Raw genomic sequence first — 26,910 nt, forward strand, 5'->3', positions numbered from 1 at the left:
GCCCAATTTAGCTTTAGGACCTCATACCTGACTGTGTGCAGGACTTCATGTGCTCCGGCCAGTGGGCTTGCTGGCAGGGATAGTCGCAGTAGCTCGTGTTCCAGCAGCAGTAGAAGATGGCTTCCTTCTTGCAGTTGGCACACCACTGTTTCTTCTTCGTCTCGTCCACCGCCTGCTGTTTCTCCAGCTCCGTTTGCTTCTTGACTTCCGCTATGAGCCGGTCCCTCTCCTGCTCCAGACTCTGCCTCATCTCAGCCATGGTGAGTTCTAGATCAGGACAGGAACATTATTAGGACTCAACAAAAAAAGACTGACATTACATGCAACGGCTTACATTAAAAACACTGGCTTCTTAGTAGGCTCGGTTCACACCAATGTGATTCTCATGAGTGCGACTTCTGTGAGGGAAGTCGCATTAGATAAGAAGCGATTCCTATAAGACTTTGATGAGATCAGTGATTTGTTTTTTTTAAACCCTTGATTTGCTGCTGGTGCCGTTTTCCCAATTCCCCCCCCTGTACGTGATCTGGGCGCGGGGATTTGCTCCTATCAGTGTGACTCCTTGTAAGCCACCATTGGACGGGTGGGACGCCTCCTCTAAACCCCAATGGACCGGGGGATTTTTTTGTGGGGTCATGTGAAGACCCTTTAGAGCATGGGTCTTCAAACTACGGCCCTCCAGTTGTTCAGGAACTACAATTCCCATCATGCCTAGTCACGTCTGTGAATGTCAGTGGGGTGGATTCAGTAAGCAATTGCGTCTGCGTAACCATAGTTACGCTGCGCAATTGCTTAGTTGCGCCGGCGTAGCGACTTTTCCGTATTCCGAAAGCTCGTTACGCCGACTGCAGCCTAAGATATGACTGGCATAAGGCTCTTATGCCGTCGTATCGTAGGCTGCATTCTTACGATGGCCGCTAGGTGGCGTTCCCGTAGTGGTCAGCGTAGAGTATGCAAATTGCATACTCACGCCGATTCACAACCCTATGCGCGCCCTGCGTACGCATTTTACGTCGTTTACTTTCGTCGGGTTCCGCGTAAGGCCGCTCCTGCTATTAGCAGGGGCAGCCAATGCTAAGTATACCCGTCGTTCCCGTGTCGCGATGTTTGAAAATACCGTCGTTTGCGTAAGTGAATCGTGAATGGTGCTGGACGCCATTTACCTTCACGTTGAAGCAAATGACGTCCTTGCGACGTCATTTGCCGCAATGCACGTCGGGAAAGCTTCCCGACGGAGCATGCGCACTACGTTCAGCGCGGGAACGCGCCTAATTTAAATGATCCACGCCCCCTACGGGATCATTTAAATTACGCGCCCTTACGCCGGGCAGTTTTAGGGAGCGCCCACGCAAATTACGGAGCTACTGCTTTATGAATGAAGCGTAGCGCAGGTAATTTACGGAGGCGCAGCGTTAAAACGGTACGCTGCGCCTCCGTAAGAGGGCGCAAGTCGTACCTGAATTTAACCCAGTGTGTTACAATGCCTCATGGGATGTGTAGTTCTGCAACAGCTGGAGGGCCGTAGTTTGAGGATCCCTGCTTTAGAGGACCTCTGGTTGTGAGAGCCCCCCCTTGTCAATACAGCTTGATTGGTAATTATGCACTAGAATGTTAGATAGTCAGTCAGATAATAGCCATTCTACTAAGCTGCAATCTCATTCCTGAGCAGCAGATGGCAGTGCAGGCGTTGCAACAGCACTCTACAGATAACATGCAATTTGTACACGCTTATTGCTTATAATTACAACAACCCGTGTCAGGGAACACGTATACATGAATGCGACTGCCCACCAACGAGTTGAAATGGCTAATAGTAAAACACAGAGGCCTGAAGCTGCAACCTAAAAGAGAACTGCAAATGACTTTGAAATAATTATTAGTTACGGGTTATCCCCGCAGAAGCCAGAGTCCTACAGAATGTTATCAGGTTTAAATCAGTGTGTGATAGAACCGGAGCAAGGCAACCCAAGCATGAGCCTAGGGCCCTGGTGGATGTTCAGGGGGCCCAAGGCAACTTAAGCAGGAGCCTAGGTGGATGTCCAGGGGGCCCAAGGCAACCTCTTGGCAATATGTGTCTGATGTGGCAAATTTCTGCTTCTCTGCACCTATTGCAATCTGTATTTATGTCAATCGATAGGATGGGGAGGCGAACAACGATGCTACCTTGCCTAGGGCCCCATTCTACCTTATTTCCCTCTGTGGTCATATCTGTGGTGCAGTAACTGATCGCTCATGTGTGGATCCTTGGCTCCCCCGGACACGTTTCGTCACTATCATATGACTTCCTCATGTGCAGATCATTGGCTCCACCCCGATATGTTTCATCGCCATCACATGACTTCCTCATGTGCAGATCATTGGCTCTGCCTGACATGTTTTGTCATTCTCACATGACTTCCTCATGTGCAGATCAACCTGCCCTGAAAGACCATCTAGCACTTTTCTTTTCTATATAAACATGAAAATGTAGATTACAAAACACAGGCTATATGGAACCCCACTGAGAACGATTCTTCTCCTTACCCAGGTTATGCTTCATTTCTGAGAGCTCCTGCTGATGAAGCCACTGCAGTTTGTCAATCTCGATTCTTAATCGGCGAATCTGTGATGAGGACAAGATATTAAAGTGGGAGAGCAAACATCACCAAACAAGCTGTCCTATAACTAGTGCTGCTTTCTAGTGAAGAACTCTGGGGTCATTATTTACAGTTTAAATGGAAGTACACCCTTCTGTCCTTTCAAGCTAAGGATGCTATAGTGACTGACCACAGAGATGAAACAAATCCTCATACGCAAGTTGTACCTGTTTATCTGCCTCCATCTCTTCTCTACAGCTGTTCAAACTGCAGAAACAGGCAGGGATTTTACACGCTTTGTCTTTTCTGCATTCAAGTTACTTACCTGCCTGTCCGGCCCTGTACAGTGAGCCACGCATATGCAGCTCACTGTACAACTTCGGCAATGCCGAATCTGAAGGAAACTCATGCGCCTGCTCGGGAGGGATGTCATCCCCACCTGGCCAATGACAGCAGCCATCGATGGAGACCCAGAAACTGGATGTCCAAAGATGTCAGCGGCCAGGCGGGGAGTTTGGGAGCGACTATAGTTCCACTTTAAGCTCGCCATAGATGAGCGTTGTTTTGGTTCAACCAGCGAGTTAAACAAAAAGAGAACAGACCCAATTGCTCCATGCACACTTTTGATGTGGATGGGGGAATCCTCCCGCTGTGTCTTTGTATCCCGACAACGGGGAGACTTCTCCACCGTCAGAAAAACACAGATCAGTGCTGCAGGCTGTAGTCACACGCCGGCATCCTTAACAACCAGTGAATAGCAGAGCCAGTACCCGGCATCCTTAACAAGCTGGTGGGTGTTTGCTCCTTAGCAACCAGCTATTCACTGGTCGTTAAGGACACTGGCGGGTGCCAGCTACTTAAAGTGATATTAAAGGTTCAGGTTTTTTTTTTTTTTTATATAAAAAACAATCATACTTACCTCCACTGTGCAGTTCGTGGGCTCGATCCAGCTGTTCTGGGGTCCCACGACGGCTCCTCTCCGCATTAGATAACCCCCTCTGGGAAGCTCTCCTGTGTCATACACTCTGCGTCCATATATGCCAAGTATATGACTCGGCCCGCCCCCCGCATCATTGGATTTGACAGCAGCAGGAGCCAATGGCTGCGCTGCTATCAATCTATCCAATGAAGAGCTGAGAACCCGCAGAGAGAGCGACGTTTAACCCGTGAATAGCAGAGCCAGTACCCACCAGCATCCTTAACAAGCTGGTGGGTGTTAGCTCCTTAGCAACCAGCTATTCACTGGTCAATAAGGACACTGGCGGGTGCCAGCTTAGCCAGTGAAAAGCAGAGCTGGCATCCGCCAGTGTCCTTGACGACCAGTGAATAGCAGAGATGGTATCTGCCAGTGTCCTTAACGACCAGTGAAAAGCAGAGCTGGCACCTGCCAGTGTCCTTGACGACCAGTGAATAGCAGAGCTGGCACTCGCCAGTGTCCTTGACGACCAGTGAATAGCAGAGCTGACACCCACCGGCATTCTTAACAACCCGGCATTCTTAACAACCAGATGCTCACCACATATGCGCTGCATTCAATTTTTAAACACAACTCATTTAAAATGCGTATAGCACATTTTAAAGCGTAGCAGGCCTAAGGCATTAAAAACCATCACAAAAATAAAGAAAAAGCGTGAAAATATTCCGCAGCCACATCAAAAACCGTTGTCATGCAAACCTCACATGGTAATATATATTTATGTGCCAAAAATGCACCACCATACACACGGCATACCTCGGCTATGGTGCTTCCCGTTGTGTTTTTGGACAAGTCATTGTAGATTTCTGTCATCGTGCCTTTAATGGCCTCCATCATCTGAAAACAAGGGAGAAAGCCAAAATTAAAAAACATCACACTTGCCGCTAGGTTCCCGGCGGCAGGAAACGGTGATGGAGACAATTCAGGAAAAAAAATCTGAAAAAAATAAAAATAAAGTTTTCACAGCAGTCTTAAAGCATACGTTCAGCCAAAACTGTACAGGTCATCTCGGAGGCTTGCAGGAAGAGTGACCCTCTGGGGAGGTAACGGTTAGTCCAGAAATGTCAGAATGAGACCCTCCGGTTTAGCTCACCTTACTGGTGTATTTGGCGATGTCGGCGGCCACGTCGGCGGAGGCTGTGGGGATGGGCAGGTCACTGGTGATGGAGGAGCTCAGGGATTGCGCCGGGCTGGTCACCATGGCCAGTGGCGGGGCGCTGGTCACCAGCGTTATGGTGGACGTAGTTGTGGTGAGCGTGACTTCCTTCTGCTGCACGGCTACAAATCACAAGAGGATTACGTGAGATGAACATATAAAATGGTGACCATTGCAGCTATAATATATTATTATCATTTTAGAACGGACAGCGCACCCAGAATACTTAAAATTTTCTTTAGCTACTACATCCCACGTTAATAATTATGCTACCAAAATTAGAGTGTGCTGTAAATAGCCTTGATCTTATGTCTTGGATCAGTTGGAGAGGAAGGCTGACAGAAGCTTTACAGTGCTAAAGTTCACAAGTGAAGGAAAAAGGAGAGACCATCAGGGAGATAAGATAAGACACTATCCTTGTACAGTGGGGGGGAAATAATGATTTGATCCCCTGCAGACCACTTACAAAGAAATGAAGGGTCTATCATTTGTGTATTTTATATGATAGAGACAGAATATCAACCAAAAATACAGAAAAAACACATGATACAAATGTTATAAATGGAGTTGCAGTTCAGTGAGTAAAATAAGTATTTGATCTCCGACCAACCAACAATAATTCTGCCCCTCCACAGACTGGCTACAGGGGTCGCTCATGTAGTGTATATAGTATGTATGGGCTGTATATATTGAGTATACACAGACTGGCTACAGGGGGCGCTCATGTGGTACACAGATCAGTCCTGTCAATGGAAGAAGGTTCTCCTAACGACAACTCGTTATGTGTATAAAAGACACCTGTCCACAGAATCTCTTTCTTCCATTCAAACCTCACCATCATGGGCAACACCAAAGAGCTTAAGGTTTCGTAGCTGTTGCTTGGCAACTGGAAGTTTCAGCTCCCTCCATAAAAGTTTCTATATAGGATTAAGGTCTGGAGACTGGCTAGGCCACTCCATGACATTAATGTGCTTCTTCTCCTTTGTTGCCCTGGAGGTATGTTTTGGGTCATTGCCATGTTGGAAGACCCATCCACGACACATCTTCAGTGTTCTGGCTGAGGTAAGAGCTGTCAGAGGACGTCGGGGACAAGATTGTGGACCTGCACAAGGCTGGAATGGGCTACAAGACCATCAGCAAGAAGCTTGGTGAGAAGGAGACGACTGTTGGAGTGATTATTCACAAATGTAAGAAATAAAAAATGACCATCAATTGTCCTCGGCCTGGAGCTTCATGCAAGATTTCACCTCATGGGGTGAGGATGGTCATGATAAAAGTGAAGGATCCGCCCAGAACTACATGGGAGGAGCTTGTGAAGGATCTCAAAGCTGTTGGGACCACAGTCACCAAACACATCATTGATAACACAATACGCTGACATGGATTGAAATCCGCAAGGTCCCCTCCTCAAGAAGACACATGTACAGCCTTGTCTGAAGTCTCCCAATGAACATTTAAATGATTCAGAGAAGATCGGGAGAAAGTTCTGTGGTCAGATGAGATCAAAATTGAGCTCTTTGGCATTAACTCGACTTGCCATGTTTTAGAGGAAGAAAAATGCTGACTATGACCCTAAGAACTCCATACCTACAGTCACACGGAGAGGGGGAAACATGATGCTTTGGGGTGTTTCTCTGATAAAGGTACAGGTCGACTTTGCCGCACTGAGGGCCCAATGGACGGGGCCATGTATTGCAAAATCTTGGGCGAGAACCTTCTTCCCTCACCCAGAACACTAAAGATGGGTCGTGGATGGGTCTTCCAGCATGACAATGACCCAAAACATACCGCCACGGCAACAAAGGAGTGGCTCAAGAAAACGCACATTAAGGTCATGAAGTGGCCTAGCCAGTCTCCAGACCTTAGTCCTATAGTCAATTCATGGAGGGAGCTGAAACTTCAAGTTGCCAAGAAACCTTAAAGTCCAAGTTCACCTTTACAGAAAAATCTGTAAGGTGAACTTACACAGGTCCCCCTCCTCCCCACGGTCCCGCTGACCTGGGCCACCGCCATCTCCGGTTTTAAGGCCCGGTATATAAGCGTCAGGAGCCCGGGGCTTAGAAACCCTTTCTCCTTCTTCGAGTCTTCTCAGGACAGCTATGTGGCTGCTGATTGGTCGGCACTGCCCATGTGGCGTCGCTTACCAATTAGAATGCTCCAAACATCCCTCCTGACGAGGGACGTTTTGGACATTCAGCAGAGAGGATTTCGAAGCCCCGGGCTCCTGGCACGGATATACCGAGGCTTAGAACCGGAGATAGTGGTGGTCCAGGTTAAAGGAGCCGGGTGAGTGAGGAAGGGAACCTCTGCAAGTTCAACTTACATAGTTTTCTATGAAGGTGAACTTACCCATTAAGGATTTAGAGAAGATCTGTAGAGAAGAATGGAGACCCTGGGGGCCACAAACAATATAAATATATCCAAATCCCCAGGGGGGGCGTATTAAATCAACAGGGGGGCTGCATTTGGCCTGCGGGTCGGACTTTTGACATGCCTGGTCTAACCTCTGTGCTTGGGAAGCACAGAGGTTACACCAGGCATGTCCAAAGTCCGACAAGGGTTTCTCCACCAACTACCAAGTTATGTTTTGCTCGGGGATCAAATGAACTGCAACTCCATTTATAACATTTGTATTGTGTGTTTTTTCTGGATTTTTGGTTGATATTCTGTCTCTATCATATAAAATACACCTTAAATGACAGACCCTTCATTTCTTCTCAAGTTGTCTGCAGTGAATCAAATTTTTTGTTCAACCCAGCGATGTTAGTATAACAGTCTCCTTTGCTGAGCTACTGTGTAAATGACAGAGCCGACAGCGGGAGGCGGGACAGTTCTGGATGGAGGGCGGAGCTGCCCGAGGTTAACAAGTAGGTGATTGGCTGCTAGGATGAAGGGCGGTCCTAGCAACCAATCACCATCTTGCAACACCCGCCCCTCCATCCAGACATGCTGATCCTCCCTCCGATCATCAGTCTGCAAGGCATTGATGGAGGGGGGCGAAGTTACAGGGGGTGAGGACATTGGTATGAAATGTTGAATAGGAGCCAAGGAATGTGTGTGCTGAGGACATGGAAGTGAAGGGGCTAAGGACATCAAAGTGGGGGGTGGGGCTGAGGACTGTGATGCCCCCCCCCCCCACCAGTAATAGCCCTAACACAAAGATGCATTGCTTGCCGTGTCCTCAGCAAACAAAAAAAACTGATTGGATGTTGCTGTCCGCACAGAATGATACTTTCAAAAATGAGGACCTGCACCCTTGTTTCCTTGGTATCCTACCTCCTGTTGGTGGGGACTAAACCTCTGAATCTTTGAACCCCCCCCCCCCCCTATATAAATAAATATCGTACGTGTGAAAAAGGTAGGTTATGAGGGGGGCTGTGCGGTCAAATCACAAAGATCTGCGGTGCATACCTTTAACAGCCTGCCGCGTTTGGTATCTCGTGCCTTGCGGAGACTGGGGCGGCGCTGCGGTGCTCGGGGGAGTCGGGGTGCTCGGGGTAGTCGGGGTGCTGGGCTGGGTTGTTGTCGTTGGTGTCGTCGTCGGTGTCGTTGTCGGTGTCGTTGTCGCCGTCGTCGTCTGCTGCTGCTGCCTTTGCACCTTCTGCATGTGCCATTTCTGCGACGAGGTCTGGAACTTGCTGGACTGGTTCCATACCACCTTGGGCGCCGTGGGTACGGTCTCTTTGGGCAGGAGGGGTCTCTGTTTCTTTACCGGGCTCCCCGTGGCTGCGGCCGGAGAGGCGGCAGAGGCTGCTGCGTTGGTGGTCACCGTCACTCCGACTGCGGGGGCGGCCTGGGCTGCAGAACGCGTCAGGATCGGGGTGTCTACGGCCGGCTGGCTGCTGCTGCTGTTAGCGGAGGAGGCCTTACCTGCGCAAAAAAGGGACCGTTTCGTCAGAAGAAACATAAACACGCAAAACACAATAAAACTGAAAAAAAACGAAAGTAAACCCGATCGATTTAACAGTCTCAAAAAGCAGTTACATTCCCGACACATACCGGGAATGGAACTGTCACATTGGTTGTGCTCTCAACCAAACTGTCAAACCATCCAATGGCCGGTGTCATAACTGATCACATGTGCAACACCATGGCAGCTGAAGATTGGTTGTGCTCTCAACCAAACTGTCAAACCAGCCAATGGCCGGTGTCATAAGTGATCACATGTGCAACACCATGGCAGCTGAAGATTGGTTGTGCTCTCAACCAAACTGTCAAACCAGCCAATGGCCAGTGTCATATCTGATCACATGTGCAACACCATAGCAGCTGAAGATTGGTTGTGCTCTCAACCAAACTGTCAAACCAGCCAATGGCCGGTGTCATAACTGATCACAGGTGCAACACCATGGCAGCTGAAGATTGGTTGTGCTCTCAACCAAACTGTCAAACCAGTCAATGGCCGGTGTCATATCTGATCACATGTAGGGCTGGGGAAAAAATCGATTTGAATCCTGAATTAAGTTGCAAGGTCAATTTGATTCAGGTTTTCAAAAAAATCGATTACGATTTTTTTTCCACCAGGGCTGGCGCCGACACCGCGCCGTTCCTGAGGAGCTGCGGGCGGGGGTATTTAGGCGAGGCCGCGGCTTCGGCCTAGTCCCCGAGGCCGGACGCCGCGGCCTCGCCTAAAAACTCCTGCCCGCAGCTCCTCAGGACCGGCGCGGTGTCCATAAAAAAATCATAAATCAAGTTTTTTGGGGGAAAATCGCCCAGCCCTAATCACATGTGCAACACCATGGCAGCTGAAGATTGGTTGTGCTCTCAACCAAACCATCCAATGGCTGGTGTCATAACTGATCACATGTGCATCACATTGGCAGCTGAAGATTGGTTGTGCTCTCAACCAAACTGTCAAACCAGCCAATGGCCGGTGTCATAACTGATCACATGTGCAACACATTGGCAGCTGAAGATTGGTTGTGCTCTCAACCAAACTGTCAAACCATCCAATGGCCGGTGTCCTAACTGATCACATGTGAAACACCATGGCAGCTGAGGATTAAACAAAGGCCAAAGGCTGAAAATGATAGGAGGGTTTTACTTCCACTTTAAGCCAACTAGGAAATGTCTGGGTTTAAATAAAGTTCATACAAAGACTAGCCTGAAAATGTGAGATGAGCGTACAGGAATACTCTACATGAGGATTCTCAAACTAGATGCTCTCCAGCTGCTGCGGAACTACAAGTCCCATCATGCCTTTGCCTGAGGGGCGTCATGCTTGTAACGGACAGCCTTGCAAGGCCTCATGAGATTTGTAGTTTTACAACAGCTGGAGGGCCGCCCGTTTGAGACCCCCCGGCAGTCTACATTGAGGCACTATCCCCAAATACTCCTAAAAGATCCCCAAAACAAAAAAGTGTGCCAACGATGGGAAGATACACGCGACAACAAATATAAAATCAGAATAAATGTTATTATAGAATAGAAACAATCGCTACTGAAACCAACTGCAATATATTTGTTTCTCCATAAATAAAACGATACAATCGGCGCTTGGAATCAACGCGTTTCACATAATCTGCTTCCTCAGGATCCACGCTGGACTATACAAGAGATGGCCAAGGAGAAAAAAAGAAAAGGGGCATCCCTATGTCACACCTCCAAGCTCCTTCCTCCTTAGGTAAGGCAGTAAAGGATATAGATTATTATTGGTGGTATGTTCCAGTCTGGGCCCAATTTTTTCTGGCGTCCCCCCGCCCCCCCATGGGCCGCCCCTTTTCTTGATACTCTGGCTGGACCCGGGGGGAGTTTGGAGGTGTGGGATAGGGGTATCCCTTGTTTTCTTCTCTCTCTTCAGGTCACTTTCCTTGTTTTTTTTTTTACAATATTTAGTATTTTATGTGTGTGTTACTATGACATTATTATATATATTGGCCCGGATTCAAAGAGCAATTGCGTCTGCGTAACCATAGTTACGCAGCGCAATTGCCAAGTTGCGCCGGCGTAACGAATGCTCCTGATTCAGAAACCTTGTTACGCCGACTGCAGCCTAAGATATGACTGGCATAAGGCTCTTATGCCCGCATATCTTAGGCTGCATTCTTGCGATGGCCGCTAGGTGGCGTTCCCGTTGTGCTCAGCGTATAGTATGCAAATTGCATACTAACGCCGATTCACAACGTTACGCGAGCCCTGCGTACGCAGTTTACGTCGTTTGCATATGGCGGTTTTCACGCAAGGCTGCCCCTGCTATTAGCAGGGGCAGCCAATGTTACGTATACCCGTCGTTCCCACGTCGCGAAATTTGAACTTTAAGTAGTTTGCGTAAGTGAATCGTGAATGGCGCTGGACGCCATTCACGTTCACTTTGAAGCAAATTACGTCCTTGCGACGTCATTTGCCGCAATGCACGTCAAAAAAGTTTCCCGACGGAGCATGCGCTCTACGATCGGCGTGGGAACGCGCCTAATTTAAATGATTTCCGCTCCCTACGGGATCATTTAAATTGCGCGCGCTTACGCCGGGCATTTTGCCGGAGCGCCCACGCAATTTACGGAGCTACTGCTCCGTGAATCGCGGGTAGCGCAGAAAATTTGCGGGGGCGCAGGGCAAAAACGGTGCCCTGCGCCTACGTAAAAAAAGCGCATATCTTACTGAATCTACCCCATTGTATTTTATTATTTTTTAGCCAACTCTTGTATGTATACTTCAGCAGATTATAGGAAACAGGGGGACAGTCATAAAAAGGTTGGGCCCGAACTGGAACGTACCACCAATGATATATATATATATATATATATATATATATATATATATATATCTCATATACCGCCTTACCCAAGGAGGAGGGGCGGCCCTTTTCTTTTTCCCCAAGCCATCTCTTGTATATATAGTTCAACATAGATCCTGATGAAGCAAATTATGTGAAACGCGTTGACTCCACAGGCTGATTGTAATGCTTTGTGTATGGAGAAACAAATATATGGCAGCTGGATTCAATATCGATTTTTTTATTAACATTTACAGGGCCTTGAAAAAGTATTCATACCCCTTGAAATTTTCCACATTTTGTCATTTTACAACCAAAAACTTAAATGTATTTTGTTGGGATTTTATGTGATAGACCAAAACAAAGTGGAAGGATTTTTTTTTTACAAATAAATATGTGAAAAGTGTGTGTGTGTGTGTGGGGGGGGGGCATTTGTATTCAGCCCCCTTTACTCCGATACCCCTAACTAAAATCTAGTGGGATCACCATCAGGGGGGTACAGGCAGTACACCTGTAAGGGGCCCAGAGGTCCCCAGGGGCCCGGATGGCAACCCTCTTTTTTTTTTAGGGGTCCGGAGCCCCCCAGGGCCCCAGATGGCAACCCCCCTTTTTTTTTTTTATAAAAAAAAATATATTTTTTTCAATATATTTTTATTTTATTTTTTATCAAAGGGACAATTTTTTTAAATTTTTTTTTTTAGAGGTCCGGAGGTCCCCAGGGCCCCAGATGGCAACCCCCCCCTTTTTTTTTTTTTTATAAAAAAAATATTTTTTTTCCAATATATTTTTATTTGATTTTTTATCAAAGGGACATTTTTTTTTTTGATTTTTTTTTTTTAGAGGTCCGGAGGTCCCCAGGGGCCCCCATGGTCCCGGACGGCAACCCCCCCCCTTTTTTTTATTTATTTCAAGGGGTATGAATACTTTTTCAAAGGCACGGTCGATGGCACTTTTAACTATATTCTGTAATAACATTCATTCAGATTTTTTTTTTTCTCACGTGTACCTTCCCATTGTTAGCACACTGTAGGAGGTGTCCAGCTTTTTGTTTTGGGACCTGCCCATCCCATTTTGGGAGGAGTGTGAGTGCCCCAGAATTCTTTTTGGTTTGATAAAGTTCACTGTTATAAAAAAATAAAAAAATAAAAAGAGGAGGTGCTATGGGCATCAAGTATACTGCCCTCTGCTGGACAGTCTGGGAATCTAGAGGGGTGTTCTGAGAAGAAATAAGTTTACACCCATGTCTTACCTCACCCTTTCCTACACACAAGGCTTACCTGAGCATGAATATACTGTCAGCGGATATAAGAATGGTGGAACACATTATCTTCATATATCATTATTTTCTGTGAGGGCTGAAGGTAAAGATTTATTTCAGGTTTATGATCAGGATTTTGTGTTGTTTTTTATAGTACAGCGGAACCTCGGATTACGGGTATAATCCGTTCCAGGAGAATGCTCGTAATCTAAAGCACTCGCATATCAAAGCGAGTTTTCCCATAGAAGTCAATGGAAACGAAAATAATTTGTTCCGCATTGACTTCTATGGCATGCAATACCGCATGTGGCCAGAGGTGGGGGGGTGCGCAGGAGAGCCTCGGTAATACAGTGGAACCTCGGATTAGGAGTATAATCCTTTCCAGGAGAACGCTCGTAATCCAAAGCACTCGCATATCAAAGCGAGTTTCCCCATAGAAGTCAATGGAAACTAAAATAATTTGTTCCGCATTGGCTTCAATGGGATGCAATACGGCATGTGACCAGAGATGGTGTGGGGGGGGGGGGGGGGCACCGGAGAGCATCGGAAACACACGGAAAGGCGCGAGGACAGCTCAGCTGACCACGGCAAAGGCTCGGGAACAGAGTATTTGCGAGTCTTTCTGAGCATTTCCGAATGGCTCCGGCGCCACCCCCCACCTCAGGCCAAACGCGGTACTACACACTGTGGCTTGAATTTGGCTTGTTTTGCGAGACAACATTACATTTTTTCAATTGGGATTAATAAAGTTTTCTTAATGAACACAGGCACAGAAATGTCCCCATCTTTTAGGACTAGGCTAGCCAGCCTCTCTCCTGCTTGCTTTTTTTTAACCCCCGCAGTTCCACTTTTTAATCCATTGCCATCAAAGAAGGCGGCGGCTATATCCCCTTGCCGACCTCAAAACGTGTGTGTGTGTGCGTATATATATATATATATATATATATACACACACACACACACACACACACACACGTATTGAGGTCGGCAAGTGGTTTACCAGGGTTATAGCTGAAGAAATCATCCATAAATCCAGTATTTTTTTCGCAGCCAGCTTTCTAATGAAAGCGGTCCGAGCGGCTCATTAGCCAGTGGAACGCGTTCAGAAGCGGCGGGAGGAGATGTCGCACCCCCTTTCCTCCTGCCACTCACCAGCGTTTCTCAGGCTTATCGTTCTAACCGGCACACCCGAGAAAATATCCGACAGGGCAGCCAGCTGGCTACAGAGGTGAACAAAGACCAGATCGTCTCTGATCGCCTCTATGGCCTTGGAGGACCAGAGCAACATAATGTCACTTCCGGTCCAGGGTGGAAGTAGGGGAAGACCAGATTGTCTCTGATCGCCTCTTTGGCCTTGGAGGACCAGAGCGACATCATAATGTCACTTCCGGTCTATGGTGGAAGTAGGCGAACAAAGACTAGATCATCTCTGATCGCCGCCTTGGAGGACCAGAGCAACTTCATAATGCCACTTCTGGTCCATGGTGGAAGTAGGCAAACAAAGACCAGATCATCTCTGATCGCCTCCTTGGAGGACCAGAGCGACATCATAATGTCACTTCTGGTCCAGGGTGGAAGTAGGCGAAGACCAGATCTTCTCTGATCGCCTCCTTGGCCTTGGAGGACCAGAGCGACATCATAATGTCACTTCTGGTCCAGGGTGGAAGTAGCGAAGATCAGATCGTCTCCAATTGCCTTTATGGCCTTGGAGGACCAGAGCGACATCATAATGTCACTTCTCGTCCAGGGTGGAAGTAGGCGAAGACCAGATTGTCTCTGATTGCCTCCTTGGCCTTGGAGGACCAGAGCGACATCATAATGTCACATCTGGTCCAGGGTGGAAGTAGGCGAAGACCAGATTGTCTCTGATTGCCTCTATGGCCTTGGAGGACCAGAGCAACTTCATAATATCATCACTTCCGGTCCAAGGTGGAAGTAGGAGAACAAAGACCAGATCGTCTCTAATCACCTCTATGGCCTTGGAGGACCATTGTAAGATCATGTTGTCACTTTCCGAGTCCAGGGTGGAAGTAAATTTTTGTTTTTAAATCTTTTGCTTTTAAAAAGGTAAAAAGGAGAGATTTGGCGTCTTGTTGACCCCAGATCCCCTGATCTCTCCATAAAGAGTACCTGTCATCCCTTATTTTTAAAAGTAATGACATTTTTTTTTTTAAAGTGCCCCCATCCCTACGTGCTCATGCGCAGAAGCGAGCGCATAAGTAGGTCGCCTATACGGTGTTCGCACCACTCATGTGAGGTATTGCCGTGAACGTTAGAGCAAGAGCGATAATTTTAGCGTACCTCTGTAACTCTAAACAGGTAACCTGAATTACTACTATTTATTTTTTTTAAAGCGTTGCCTATGGAGATTTTTTAAGTACCGTAGTAGTTTGTGGCCATTCTATGAGCGTGCGCAATTTTAAAGCATGACATGTTTGGTATCTATTTACTCGGCGCAACATCGTCTTTTATATTTTACAAAAGAATTGGGTGTATATAATATATATATATTTATATATACCCCAATTCTTTTGTAAAGTATAAAAGATGATGTTATATATAGTGTTTTTTCTATTCTAGAATTTTCTGTGAAAGAGTGCAGCCAGAGTAGGTGCATTTATTACAGCAGAACATTCTGCATCTTGTATACTTCTATAATGATCGGGGATAGACGTACTTTCTGGGTGCTTTGCTGGCGGTTCCTTAGCCTCTTTCTTAGACTTGCGTCCTTCCCGCCCCGAGTGATCCTCCCCAAGGTCTATGACAAGTTCGTTCTCGGAATCCGAGTCCAGGCCAAGGCGTACCGTTGGCGAGTCAGTATCGTCTTTCCCTTTTAGTTTGTCCTTAGCGGAGTGCGTTTTTCCTTTATCATGAGCGTCTTTCTCCGCGGCAGGGGCTGTTTTTTCCTTCCCCACCACCTCCCCCTTCTCTGCCGCCACGGGAGTACTTTTGCTGTTAACTTTCACCTCTGCCGCGCCGGCGGGTTTGGCCTTCTTCTTTGTCGATGTAGAAGGGGAAACCGCTACCTTTTCAACTTTTATACTCTCTTTGACATCTACATTCCGCTCAATCTTTGGCTTCTCCTCATCACTGATATACTCGCTGTCGCTGGAATCCGTCTTCTCTGACTCCTCGGAGTCGCTGTGTTCCGCTGCGGCGTAGGCGTCTTCCGGAATCTCATTAATTCCTGGGTTTAAAAAAAAGAGACATTTATCCCAGTCAATCAAACTATTTAATTTGTAGCTTTTAGAGTTCCATTTACAGGTGATAAATATGTGGAGATACCTAATTGAGCTTTACAGCTTTCAATGGTCTTGTCGAGGTTCAGCTGAAACCGGCTGCGAATTTGCCTCTTGGGAGAAATGAGGGACGTGGGTGTTGACTGCTGAAGAACCGACTCGCTGAGCTCCTTCAAGTCCATCTCCGCCTTACTACGATCTAAAGAGAGAAAATTCAAATTCAGCTGGTTCAAATATCAAAAGTATGTGCAAGTATGTGGACCTTTACTACAAAAGGGAGGATCTTCCATCTTTCAGGGCAAAATCTAGAAATCTTCATTGTGCCTAGGCAGTACCCTGAAAAATCCACCTGACATAAAAGCAGTGCAATGCCTGTAGCCTCATATCTATATATCTGCAGTGAGATCATCTAATGCATTACTGCCTCTGAATGCTAGTCTCACCAGACTTGGCAATGCCACTTCATATTCTGCTCACCATTGTCCTTGATGGAGAGGAAGCTGTACCTGAAGACCTGCAGTGCAAGGATCTCTGGGGTGAATTTGCTGCCTATTTCCAGGCAGAGATTTGGCATCTTGACATGAAAAATGTGGCAAGATTGCCGAACGACTGCAGAGATTATACTAGTTACAGGGTAATACGACCACTTAGACTATCTCTCCTTCTCTAGTCATTTCACAAAATGCATTGCGAGTCTTTCCCCGATTACCGTTAGTCACTTACCGAGGTTGAGGTTGAGAATGCTGCCGGTGCTGCCGCTCCTGTCCGGTTTTGCCGGTAACGGGGTGGAAGATTGAGGGGAGAAAGGCTTCGGGCTGTCCGTGATGCTCCCTCCATGCCCCGTTTTTGTAGAAACAGGAGAAGCTGTGAAAAAAGTTGCAATGCCATTAAGCCATCAGAAACAGACAAAATAACTTCCACATATTTTAGCAGGAAACACGCTGGAGTTTTTTTCTTGCATTGTTTTTATTGTTCTGTTTTATAGAAACTCCAGGCAATCCGATAAATACACAGAAAACATACATATATAGAAGCCATTTAAACTGCCAAAGAAATCATATTTATGTACATTCAGTCTTGAGATTTACACATCTTTGACACATAGCACAGTGGCGCAGTGTGGGGGCAGCCAGGGAAGTCGCCCCCAGGCGCAACATTTAGAGGGGCACAGACAGGGCCGACACCACCATAAGGCAGCCCAGGCAGCAGGCAAACTAAAACCTCCACGCTGCGTCCGGTAGGGGAGAGGGTGCAGCGTGGAGGTTTTTGTTTACCTGCTGTCACAGAGAAAGCAGGGAGAACGGATCCAAGCATGCATAGAAGAGCAGAGCAGTGGGCGATTCCTGATCCCGAGTGTGTGCAGGCAGTTAGCGCCCCGGGGGGTGGGTCAGGCCTAGGGTACTAACAGATCTGGTGTGGTATCTGGAGGTGTGATCAGAGTGGAGGGATGGGGGGGTCTGGAGGTGTGATCAGAGTGGAGGGATGGGGGGGGGGGATCTGGAGGTGTGATCAGAGTGGAGGGATGAGGGGGGGGGGGGATCTGGAGGTGTGATCAGAGTCGAGGGATGGGGGGGGGGGATCTGGAGGTGTGATCAGAGTGGAGGGATGGGGGGGGGGGGGGGTCTGGCGAGGTAATCAGAGTGGAGGGATGGGGGGGGGGGGGGGATCTGGAGGTGTGATCAGAGTGGAGGGATATCTGGAGGTGTGATCAGAGTGGAGGGATTGGGGGGGGGGGGGGGTATCTGGAGGTGTGATCAGAGTGGAGGGATGGGGGGGGGGATCTGGAGGTGTGATCAGAGTGGAGGGATATCTGGAGGTGTGATCAGAGTGGAGGGATGGGGGGGGGGGGGTCTGGAGGTGTGATCAGAGTGGAGGGATATCTGGAGGTGTGATCAGAGTGGAGGCATGGGGGGGGTATCTGGAGGTGTGATCAGAGTGGAGGGATTGGGGTCTGGAGGTGTGATCAGATATAGTGTGGTATCTGGAGGTGTGATCAGAGTGGAGGCATGGGGGGGGTATCTGGAGGTGTGATCAGAGTGGAGGGATGGGGGGGAAGGGGGGGGTCTGGAGGTGTATTCAGAGTGGAGGAATTGTGGTGGGGGTCTGGAGGTGTGATCAGAGTGGAGGGATGGGGGGGGTGGGTCTGGAGGTGTGATCAGAGTGCAGGGATGAGGTGTGATCAGAGTGGAGGGGTCTGGAGGTGTGATCAGAGTGGAGGGATTGGGGGGGGGGGTCTGGAGGTGTGATCAGAGTGGAGGGATTGGGGTGGGGGTCTGGAGGTGTGATCAGAGTGGAGGGATTGGGGTGGGGGTCTGGAGGTGTGATCAGAGTGGAGGGATGGGGGGGAAGGGGGGGGGGTCTGGAGGTGTATTCAGAGTGGAGGAATTGTGGTGGGGGTCTGGAGGTGTGATCAGAGTGGAGGGATGGGGGGGTGGGTCTGGAGGTGTGATCAGAGTGTAGGGATGAGGTGTGATCAGAGTGGAGGGATGGGGGGGTATCTGGAGGTGTGATCAGAGTGGAGGGATGAGGGCAGGGGCGGACTGACAACTCATGGGGCCCCCGGGCAATAGAAGAGTATGGGGCCCCTCTGGCTTACAGATGGCCACCACGCCAGGAGGTAGTGCAGAGGCGGGCAGCTAAAATCTTGGGATATTCACATTAAAAGCATGTCATTTTCGGACATATCAGGGACAGATCTAAAAAAAAACACAGATTTTTACATACTGTCCCTGGTTTTACTGAGCCTGGCAACCCGGATGGGGCCCCCCTAGTGGCATGGGGCCCTCGGGCAGTGCCCGAGTGACTCAATGGTCAGTCCGCCCCTGGATGAGGGGGTATCTGGAGGTGTGATCAGAGTGGAGGGATGAGGGGGTATCTGGAGGTGTGATCAGAGTGGAGGGATGAGGGGGCATCTGGAGGTGTGATCAGAGTGGAGGGATGAGGGGGTATCTGGAGGTGTGATCAGAGTGGAGGGGTGGGGGGGTCCGGAGGTGTGATCAGAGTGGAGGGATGAAGGGGTATCTGGAGGTGTGATCAGAGTGGAGGGATGGGGGGGTATCTGGAGGTGTGATCAGAGTGGAGGGATGGGGGGGTATCTGGAGGTGTGATCAGAGTGGAGGGATGGGGGGGTATCTGGAGGTGTGATCAGAGTGGAGGGATGGGGGGGTATCTGGAGGTGTGATCAGAGTGGAGGGATGAGGGGGTATCTGGAGGTGTGATCAGAGTGGAGGGATTGGGGGGGGGGGTCTGGAGGTGTGATCAGAGTGGAGGGATTGGGGTGGGGGGTCTGGAGGTGTGATCAGAGTGGAGGGATTGGGGTGGGGGGGTCTGGAGGTGTGATCAGAGTGGATGGATTGAGGGGGGGGGGGGTCGGGAGGTGTGATCAGAGTGGAGGGATGAGGGGGTATCTGGAGGTGTGATCAGAGTGGAGGGATTGGGGGGGGGGGGTCTGGAGGTGTGATCAGAGTGGAGGGATTGGGGGGGGGGGTCTGGAGGTGTGATCAGAGTGGAAGGATTGGGGTGGGGGGTCTGGAGGTGTGATCAGAGTGGAGGGATTGGGGTGGGGGGGTCTGGAGGTGTGATCAGAGTGGATGGATTGGGGGGGGGGGGGGGTCGGGAGGTGTGATCAGAGTGGAGTGGTGGGGGGGTCTGGAGGTGTGATCAGAGTGGACAGATATGGTGTGGTATCTGGAGGTGTGATCAGAGTGGATGGATTGAGGGGGGGGGGGTCGGGAGGTGTGATCAGAGTGGAGGGATGAGGGGGTATCTGGAGGTGTGATCAGAGTGGAGGGATGAGGGGGTATCTGGAGGTGTGATCAGAGTGGAGGGATTGGGGGGGGGGGGTCTGGAGGTGTGATCAGAGTGGAGGGATTGGGGTGGGGGGTCTGGAGGTGTGATCAGAGTGGAGGGATTGGGGTGGGGGGGTCTGGAGGTGTGATCAGAGTGGATGGATTGGGGGGGGGGGGGGGGTCGGGAGGTGTGATCAGAGTGGAGTGGTGGGGGGGTCTGATCAGAGTGGACAGATATGGTGTGGTATCTGGAGGTGTGATCAGAGGGTGGGAGGGTATCTGGAGGTGTGATCAGTGCAGGTTGTATCTTGGGGGCTGTGATCAGAGTGTGGGGAAGGGGGGGGGAATTGGGGGTGTGTGAATTTGGGGGTGTGTGATGAGGGGGGGGGTATATCTGGGGAGTGTGATCGGTGGGGTATATATCGTACATATATACGGCTTCACCCAGGAGAGCCACCAGAGGGCGCACGAGCAGCTGTATTGGGTGGAGCGCGGCTGTTTTCACATAGTGACAACAGGTGTGGGGAGAAGATCCCTGGCTCGCTGACACAGGGAAGGGAGATCAGCGAGGTGGAACATGTAACAATGTAACATGTTCCCAAAGGTCAACTTATCCTTTATTTATTTAAAAAAAAAAAAATTGTACGCATACCATAAATATCCATTTTCTTTGAAAAATAAGAAAAGAAAAGATTTCATAGACAAGACCAGATTTTATAAGCGCAATAAGTAAATGATAAGCATGCGCATGCACCGACACCCCCCCTCCAACTGCCCCAGAATGCATTGGTTGCGTCCCCCCCCCCCCATACCTGTGCTCCTGTCAATAAAGTCCATGGACTCCTCGCTAGCGCTGAAGTGACTGGACGCCACTTTCTTATCGGCGTCCGCTTCTACGTCAGAGCCCGTGTGCACGGAGGAGTTGGTGCTCATCGGCGAGCGCGGCATGTCCGTCAACGAGATCCGCCGGCCCCCGCCGCCGCTGTTCAGCATGGGCTTGCTCATCAGGATCTTCGGCGAGGCCGTCATGTCGAAGTTCAGCTTGATCTTCTCCGTCTTCTCGGTTTTGACGGTGCCGGCGCCGGGGTTACTGGTGTCCAGCAGCATTTGGTATTGGTTGTTGGGCGTGTAAGGCGTCCGGAAGGGGGCGTAGTTAAAAACGCCGAAACGCTTGCGAATGTTCTCCACGTAGACCTCCATCTCCTGCATGGCGCTGTTAAAGATGCTTTTTGTCTTTTTAACAGAGAAGGGGATTTCTTTGGACATGAGGTAGCAGTTATTCATGGGGACCCAGGCCCTGGAGGAATAAAAAAAAATTTGTTCCGTAAACATGCTTGTAATCCAAAGCACTTGTATATCAAAGCATTTTTTTTTTTACAGGGTATAAAAGAGAAGAGAGGCGCCTCTAAGTGTAGCAATAAGTTGTCCCTTCATTAAATGTAACCATATTGCTACACTTAGAGGCTCCTCTCTTCTCTTTTATACTCAGTGGTGACATGACGCTGCTCTTATATCAAGACATCGCTTGTATATCAAGGCAAACATATTAAAACATTTTGCTTGTCTTGCAAAACGCTCTCAAACCAAGTTACTCTCAAACCAAGGTTTTACTGTATTCTTTTATCTATTCCATGCCTTTATTTTCTGTTTTATTTTTTTCTATCCTTTTCTATCCTTTTCTATTCTATTCCTTTATTTTCTATACTATTTTATTTGCAAATGTTTTGAATTTGATTCGATTTGAATTTTGTCTGAAATGTAATTTCGCTATTTCAGATTGCTAGAAAATTACATAGAACCCCCAAACATTATATATACCGTATTTATCGGCGTATAACGCGCACTTTTTTCCCCTTAATATCAGGGGAAAATCGTGGGTGCGCGTTATACTCCGATCCCCGCTTTCTGAGCGCCGCCGCCGACATATACCGAGTGCAGTAAACCTGGGTACACTCGGCTCGGCTGGGCCACGCTCGGCTCCGCTCGCGGTCACGCCCTGTGCCGCCTCCTAGCCTTTATGCGAGAGGAGCCGAGCCCAGCCGAGTGTACTGCACTCGGTATATGTCTGTGGCGGCGTTCAAAAACAGCGCGGGAGAAGCGGGGAGGACACCACGAATGCCGCAGATGGACGCCGGACCGGACAAGGCCACCGATGGACGCCGGGCAACTGTAAGTAACTCTAAACTGTCAGTATTTCTATTACAAGGAATGTAAACATCCCTTGTAATAGGAAGGTCCGCCGAAAATCTCTATGATCAAGAACCCGGGGGGGCGACGGATCCGTTCTCCAACTCACCGATCGCACAGGTGAGTTGGTAGAAGCACCGGAGGTCGGGGGGGGGGGGGGGCACGTCCCCTTTTCACCGCCCATAAGAACGATCAAGCGGTGGAACAGCTGCTATGATCGTTCTTATGGTGTAGGGAATCGCCGGCTGAAAACAGAAATATCTGAATAATGCCTGTAGCTGTTTTCTGCTCACCCAATGAATAAAAATCAAAATACCAACAACAAGGGCATCAACAACGCTGACCCGAAGTACATCGCTAACCTCTTTTCAAAAACCCACCCGATCCGCTCCTCCCAAGACCTCTCTGCTCTCTAGCCCCCCTCCCCCCATCTCCTCCCATGCTCACCTGCAGGACTTCTCCAGAGCCTCTCCCATCCTCTGGAACTCTCTACCCCCACCATATGTCTAGCCATGTCCTACTAGGAGCATCTGGAAAAATGGTGGCTTACGGTCTGAACCCAGACTGATTGATATCCCACCTGTCGTGCTGTCCGAAGAAGCGTGCGTCCACCTGTCCATCCTTGTCTCGCAGGGCCTTTGCTGGCCAGAATGGGAATCCTTTTAATTTTGCCCAGACCAAGGGATGTGGATTACTCTGGAGAGAACAGAACACAAAATTAAGGAAAAAGCCAGATCCTGTCACCTAGAGAGATGCTCATCCCCTGTTATTCTATATGAATGCAGTGTACAGTTCACACCCCACAAGTTGTGCCAGGACACCAGCACATGGGACTTATTCCCAGCACTGTGCAACCCATAGGAGACAACTGCAGCCAATAAGGGGAATTTACAAAAAAGACACGGGCAGACAAAATCTGGAGCAGCTGTGCATTTTACCCAGCCCAGCTTCTAACTTCAGCTTGTTTGGATTTGAAAAAGAAAAAAGTAGATGCCGATGGGTTGCTTTGCACAGCTGCTCTGGATTTTGGCTGCCCCAATCTTCGTAAAGTGTCTCATTTAAAAAACAAAAAACAAAGACAGGCCTCAGCGGGCGCCCATCACTTCCTGCTGTGTGGCCACACCCGTGTATCGTCCCCTGGCTCCCCCCCCCCCCCCGACAAGGTCAACCTATCAGACCTGATGCCTGGTTAATACACTAGTAACGGTCTGTACCAGGGGCCCCCAACCCCCCCCCGGGCCATGGACACATGCCGCTCCATGGCCTGTTGATGACCAGCAGCAGGAGGTGAGCAGCGACCGCGGCCCGCACAGGACTATCACAGACCATGGTCGCCGCTCACCTCCTGCTGTGCGGCCATGCCCGTGTATCCTCTCCCGGCTCCCCCGTCCGCCCAGCCGACTATGTCATCCTATCAGACCAGATGCCTGGCTAATACACTAGTAATGATCTAAACCAGGGGCCCCCAACTCCCGGGCCATGGCCTATTGATGACCAGCAGCAGGAGGTGAGCGGCGACCACGGCCCGCACAGGACTCACACAGACCACGGTCGCCGCTCACCTCCTGCTGTGCAGCTATGCCCGTGTATCCTCTTCTGTGTGTGTGTGTATACTGTGTGGCCCCATAATCTATTGTCTGGGGGCCCCATAATCTCCTATTGCCCGGGGGCCCCATGAGTTATCAGTCCGCGCCTGGTTTGAGCTTTAGGCTGCACACACCTCTGGTTTGACACATAAATCAGCGGCCGTGGTTTGCTAACATCGGCGGGACCGGGACACCTATGAACATTATTACATTTCGCCAAGATATGTACTGCAAGTTCTAAAATTTTAATAAACTGCCCACTAGATGGCGCTATTCCCTTTCTTTACACACACACAGGAGCGGTGGGGGAAATGGCATGCGATTCGGACAGGAATCACATCGCATTTCCTGTTCAAATCGCATGCGATTCTTTGCAGTGCGATTTGCGCCAAATTCATTTTGTATTGACGCAAATCGCACGGCAAAAAGTACCGGCTTCTAAACTGCTTGGAATCGCCACCAATTCAGGTGCAGCCCTACTGAAAATATAAACAGATAATAAAAAAAATCTGACATAAAGCCCAATGTATAAAGCGTCAGCGCTGCGAACGTTACCCTCTTCGCAGATATTCAGTATACAGCGTCAGTGTGGTTGTTGGATGATTATACTCCCCCCCCCGAGGATGACCGGATGTGCAGCGAATCGGAGTTCTCAATGTAAAAGATCCGAATTGTATACTCACACAGGGCTCACAAAACCAGTTCTCTCTTTTTTGGCAAGCAGCTAAATAACATTCGGGACAAACTTCGATCTCATTCATCTGTAAGAAAAGCAGAGAGAGAGGCGACATTCAGCAAGGCGACGGAACAAACCCGACGGGCCGGCCGGGTCTTTCACGTTTAGCTACACATGGTGGTTAGAGCAACAGGAAACAGAGAAGGGGGGGGTGCTTGATCTTCCTGTTTGCACACTGGGGTCGGTGATGCGAAAATGTCAGTAAAATAAAAGTTCTGCACTATTAATATATACACACTATAGATAGAAACATTGACCACTTAAGACCCGGACCAATAAGCAGGTAAAGGACCAGGCCCCTTTTTTGCTATTCGGCACTGAGTCGCTTTAACTGGCGATTGCCCGGTCGTACGGCGTGGCTCCCAAACAAAAATCGGCGTCCTTTTTTTTCTCACAAATAGAGCTTTCTTTTGGTGGTATTTGTGCGTTTTTTTATTTTTTTGCGCTATAAACAAAAATAGAGCGACAATTAAAAAAAAAAACATTTTTAACTTTTTGCTATAATAAATATCCCCCAAAAAAGATCCTCAGTTTAGGCCGATACGCATTCTTCTACCTATTTTTGGTAAAAAAATAAATAAAAATAAAAGTCGCAATAAGCGTTTATCGATTGGTTTGTGCAAAATGTATAGGGCCAGATTCACAGTGAGAGTACGCCGGAGTATCTACTGATACGCCGGCGTACTTTTAAATTTGCCGCGTTCGTATCTTTAGTTTGAATCCTCAAACCAAGATACGGCGGCTTCTGGCTTCGATCCGACAGGCGTACGCCTTCGGATCGTAGGTGCAATACTAATAGCGTCGTTTTTGCGTCGTTTTCCGCGTCGGGTATGCTAATTAGCTTATTCCGACGATCCACGAACGTACGCGCGGCAGTCGCATTCTCTTATGTCGTCGCTAGTCGGCTTTTCCCGGCGTATAGTTAAAGCTGCTATTCTGTGGCGTATAGATAGACTTGCCATGTACGGCTTCGTACGCCTTCGGATCGTAGGTGCAATACTAATAGCGCCCGCTGGGTGGAGTTTGCGTCGTTTTCCGCGTCGGGTATGCTAATTAGCTTATTCCGACGATCCACGAACGTACGCGCGGCAGTCGCATTCTCTTATGTCGTCGCTAGTCGGCTTTTCCCGGCGTATAGTTAAAGCTGCTATTCTGTGGCGTATAGATAGACTTGCCATGTTAAAGTATGGCCGTCGTTCCCGCGTCAAATTTCAAGTTTTTTTTTTTTTGCGCAAGTCGTCCGTGAAAAGGAAGGGACGTAACGCACGTCGAAGTTCTAAAAATGACGTCGGTGCGGGAAATTTTAAAACGGAGCATGCGCAGTACGTTCGGCGCGGGAACGCGCCTAATTTAAATGATCCACACCCCCTACCCGGATCATTTGAATTAGATGGGCTTGCGCCGGAGGGATTTACGCTACGCCGCCGCAACTTTACAGGCAAGTGCTTTGTGAATCAAGCACTTGCCGCGGTGTAACGTAAATGCGATACGTAATGCCGCCGCAGATGTACCTGAATCTGGCCCATAATTAATATCTGTAATAATAGTATTCGGGAATTATTTTATTTTTTAGTTCCCAGGCTTTTATCCCGATACAGACAGAAGGATACAATCATTTTAAACTCTAGCAGACTTTTAACCAATCAGCAATGTGTAATTTCTTCCATCTGCAAATAATCAGTCCCAGACAAAATCGGGGTGTAAAATAAATCGATAACGCTAATTAATTTGAGGCTGTGAAAAAAAAAAACGCACTGACCGTAGAAAAATCTCATTTTTTTATTTGGGGTGGTGACGAGGCAAGACCTCTGTGAACAGCAGGTGGCGCTGGCGATCTCAGTTCTGAGCCAGGAAGGGAGAGATCTCAGACACAAAATCGGAAGCCATTATAAAAACTGCTGACCAGGCCGCATGGCGTGCTGATGAAGCAAACGCCATCGGCCTAAAATAGAGTTAACCCCTAGGCTGCTGGAATGATGAGTTTTATTCGCTTGGGAAGCAGCGTGCCCACGCCCAGAGACTGAGAAGCGGGCAATAGGGGCGCATCCCCGGCTTCAGGAGCCTCATTATCCGGCTACAGTGCAAAAGAAGGCCCATGGATATGACATTTGAAATGCTGTTCCTCAATGTGCATTTTTACCCCCCCCCCCTTTATATGCAGGCCACGCCCTCACAGCACAAAGACGGGTCCGGGCTACAGAACAGTAGCTGCTGGGACCGGCCTGCAATCATGTGACCACTATGACAGCGGTCACATGATCACCGAACTCCAGCTGGGAGGAATAGTGTCCCATCATTAGTGTCAGTGAGAGGAATAGTGCCCCATCATTGGTGTCAGTGGGAGGAATAGCGCCCCATCATTGGTGTCAGTGGGAGGAATAGCGTCCCATCATTGGTGTCAGTGGGAGGAATAGTGTCCCATCATTGGTGTCAGTGGGAGGAATAGTGTCCCATCATTGGTGTCAGTGGGAGGAATAGTGTCCCATCATTGGTGTCAGTGGGAGGAATAGTGTCCCATCATAGGTGTCAGTGGAAGGAATAGTGTCCCATCATTGGTGTCAGTCGGAGGAATAGTGTCCCATCATTGGTGTCAGTGGGAGGAATAGTGTCCCATCATTGGTGTCAGTGGAAGGAATAGTGTCCCATCATTGGTGTCAGTGGGAGGAATAGTGTCCCATCATTGGTGTCAGTGAGAG

At 48.9% G+C, this 26,910-nt stretch overlaps 1 protein-coding gene across 7 annotated transcripts in view; it reads right to left on the bottom strand.

The window, feature by feature from the left end:
• Nucleotides 1–26,910, bottom strand: part of ZMYND8 (zinc finger MYND-type containing 8) — a 142,308-nt gene that overhangs the window by 8,908 nt on the left and 106,490 nt on the right. For all 7 annotated transcript variants that reach the window (XM_040330305.1, XM_040330304.1, XM_040330308.1 and 4 more), the window contains 11 exons: nucleotides 24,162–24,239; nucleotides 22,473–22,588; nucleotides 20,518–21,002; nucleotides 16,641–16,781; nucleotides 15,964–16,116; nucleotides 15,356–15,865; nucleotides 8,120–8,578; nucleotides 4,646–4,830; nucleotides 4,309–4,389; nucleotides 2,524–2,602; nucleotides 28–267 (listed from right to left, as the gene is read on the bottom strand). In XM_040330305.1, coding sequence (XP_040186239.1) covers nucleotides 28–267; nucleotides 2,524–2,602; nucleotides 4,309–4,389; nucleotides 4,646–4,830; nucleotides 8,120–8,578; nucleotides 15,356–15,865; nucleotides 15,964–16,116; nucleotides 16,641–16,781; nucleotides 20,518–21,002; nucleotides 22,473–22,588; nucleotides 24,162–24,239 — 2,527 coding nt within the window. The remainder of the gene's footprint in view (nucleotides 1–27; nucleotides 268–2,523; nucleotides 2,603–4,308; nucleotides 4,390–4,645; nucleotides 4,831–8,119; nucleotides 8,579–15,355; nucleotides 15,866–15,963; nucleotides 16,117–16,640; nucleotides 16,782–20,517; nucleotides 21,003–22,472; nucleotides 22,589–24,161; nucleotides 24,240–26,910) is intronic.

The sequence above is a fragment of the Rana temporaria genome, chromosome 12, assembly GCF_905171775.1.
Source record: "Rana temporaria chromosome 12, aRanTem1.1, whole genome shotgun sequence".
NCBI classification, from domain to species: domain Eukaryota; kingdom Metazoa; phylum Chordata; class Amphibia; order Anura; family Ranidae; genus Rana; species Rana temporaria.